We start from the raw sequence: 2,358 nt of genomic DNA, 5'->3' as shown, positions 1-2,358 counted from the left end.
TAAATAAAACATTATCACTAGATCTTTAGTTTAATTTTTAATTCCATACATACATTTGTTCTCAAAGCATGTGAGTTGTGACCAAGGTTATGAAATGTAATAATGTGAAAAAATAAAATTTATAAACTTTTAGTGTTAACAAAAAGAATTAGTCACCTAGTTATATATATCTAAAGATATAATAATAGTTTTTCATTATTGCTTGCTACTACAGTAATGAGCTATAGTGGTAGTTACACCCTAATTTATCTCTCAAGTTGCTCAATTTTATTTAGTTTCAATTTGCAGCAAATTATTTGCCGCCCTTTCTGTGCAAATAATGTAGCTTACAATTAAAAACATTCACCTAACTTACTTGTGTGTGATCCATAATCATTGACATAGGTAGCTGACGTGTAGAAATTACACAATCCTACATTTAAATGAATAATTGTTGAATCTAAAAATAACATAGCGCTTTTTCATTAACAAATTTCTGAATTTGCATTTATAGAGTAGAGATTCTGAACGCGTTTATTTTATTGTCAGACTCGTCCGTCAAATTCAAAAATGAACGGTCTCTTCCACAGAGTAAGTAAAAGCAATATTTTACGTTTCTTCAACCGTCAATTTGAACGTAATCGGTTTTACGCACGTAGTACTATGGCAGTAACTAGTTCTTAATCTGTGGTACTATGTGCCCTGTGCTGTAAACCATTAAGGTCAATCGTCTATTTAGCAAGGTCTTATCAAGAATACTTATCAGTTATCAGTCTAATCGTCTTATGTCAAGTTATGAACTTGTGTGATAACAAAGATCAAAGAACATTAGAGACCTGACAAAGTGCTCACGTACAGTCGAGAGCGGAGAGTCAGACAAAATAATCTTTCAAAATATGGTGTCTGGTCTAGTAGCAGGAAGACTTGCACTTGTTACAGGTAAGTAAACTTTTTGATTTCAGACATATAATTATTAAAAAAAAAAATTGCACATCGTCATCACAGAATACTTTCATAATAGTACTTTCTTTTTTTAAAAAGAGTCGAATAAGTTTTTTGTTTTATTTATATATTGAAATATATTAAAATGTTTTTTTTTTGATACTATAATTATCTGACATATTTTTTAAATAATTTTGCTATATAGTTTAATTCTAATAGGTCAATGTTTATGTTTGTAATTGCATTTAAAAAACATAATGTTATATAAAATAACATTAGTTACTGACTGTTGAAAGCCACTACTTTTTTTTTATAATTTTAGGTGCAGGTTCTGGAATTGGCAGAGCAGCATGTCAAGTTTTAGCAAGGGAAGGGGCTACAGTGATAGCTGCAGATAGAAATTATGATGCTGCATTGGAAACTATAAAAGCGCATACAGCTCTCGCATCTGGTTCTAGTGGTGACCTATTTTTATAAACAATATTTAACCTACTGTCATATTTTAGAAGATTTAAGAAGTTGGTGGCATGAATGTAGTGACAATAATTATTGTAGTTTTTCATTTCAAGTATGTAAATTTTTCAAGTTTTTAATTCTGATTAACTTGCCCACGGAAATTATGGTGTAAAAGAATGTTTTCGACAAGTAGCCCTCTGGATGTGTGTACAATTGACAACAATTAATCAAAATTTTATTCCAAAAAATTTCTACAGCTATTGGTGACCATTGCGCAGTAGAAGTGGACATATCAGACTCAAAATCAATTAAAAATCTGGTGCAAGCACTATCAAAACAATTCAAAGTTCCTCCGAGTATAGTTGTTAACTCGGCAGGCATCACTAGAGATAACTGGATGCTAAAACTATCAGAAGAAGACTATGATAGCGTACTTAATGTTAATCTCAAGGTATGTATGGGGAAGTTGCAGGCCAGTTTCCTTTTCCTCACCCTTCTCAGTTCCCTTCATCAATTATTTCCTTATCATTTACCCCTTTAAAGCCGGCTATGTGTTTGCAGTGACTCTACCCCTTCAAATTTTCACTGGGCCGTGGTAATTGCTCACTATCAGATGAACCATCAGCTCACCTGCTCAAATAACATAAAAAAAATGTCATACAAGTATTTAAATGCATGTTTTTACCATTTATAACCAGTTGAAGCAATGAAGTACTAGTCACACACTTCTGAAAAGTGTATTTGTCTATATTAAAATTTTTTTAATTTGTAAAAAGTTATGAAAAAAAAAAGAAAAAACGCATTATCATCTATTTGTTTTATTTCCTCCATGGTCATTGTCGTCCATTACCTTATCTGTACCATTTTTTTTATCTGCTTGTAAAGTAATAATGACATCTTAATTTTTAGTTGTGGATTAGCATAATTTTAATGAGCATGACTAGCTGCAGCTCAGTGGGGAGGACCTTGGACTTAAATTGA

At 31.5% G+C, this 2,358-nt stretch overlaps 1 protein-coding gene across 1 annotated transcript in view; it reads left to right on the top strand.

Moving 5' to 3' along the window:
* Positions 1-633: 633 nt before the first annotated feature.
* The window catches only part of LOC119830277 (estradiol 17-beta-dehydrogenase 8-like), a 3,870-nt gene continuing 2,145 nt past the window's right edge, over positions 634-2,358 (top strand). Inside the window, exons 1-3 of the mRNA XM_038353235.1 lie at positions 634-918; positions 1,244-1,381; positions 1,635-1,828. Of these exons, the coding sequence (XP_038209163.1) occupies positions 876-918; positions 1,244-1,381; positions 1,635-1,828 (375 nt within the window). The 5' untranslated portion in view covers positions 634-875. The remainder of the gene's footprint in view (positions 919-1,243; positions 1,382-1,634; positions 1,829-2,358) is intronic.

The sequence above is a fragment of the Zerene cesonia genome, chromosome 11 (assembly GCF_012273895.1).
Source record: "Zerene cesonia ecotype Mississippi chromosome 11, Zerene_cesonia_1.1, whole genome shotgun sequence".
Lineage (NCBI taxonomy): Eukaryota > Metazoa > Arthropoda > Insecta > Lepidoptera > Pieridae > Zerene > Zerene cesonia.
Note: the sequence above shows the minus strand (reverse complement) of the source record. Positions and strands in the feature narration are given on the sequence as shown.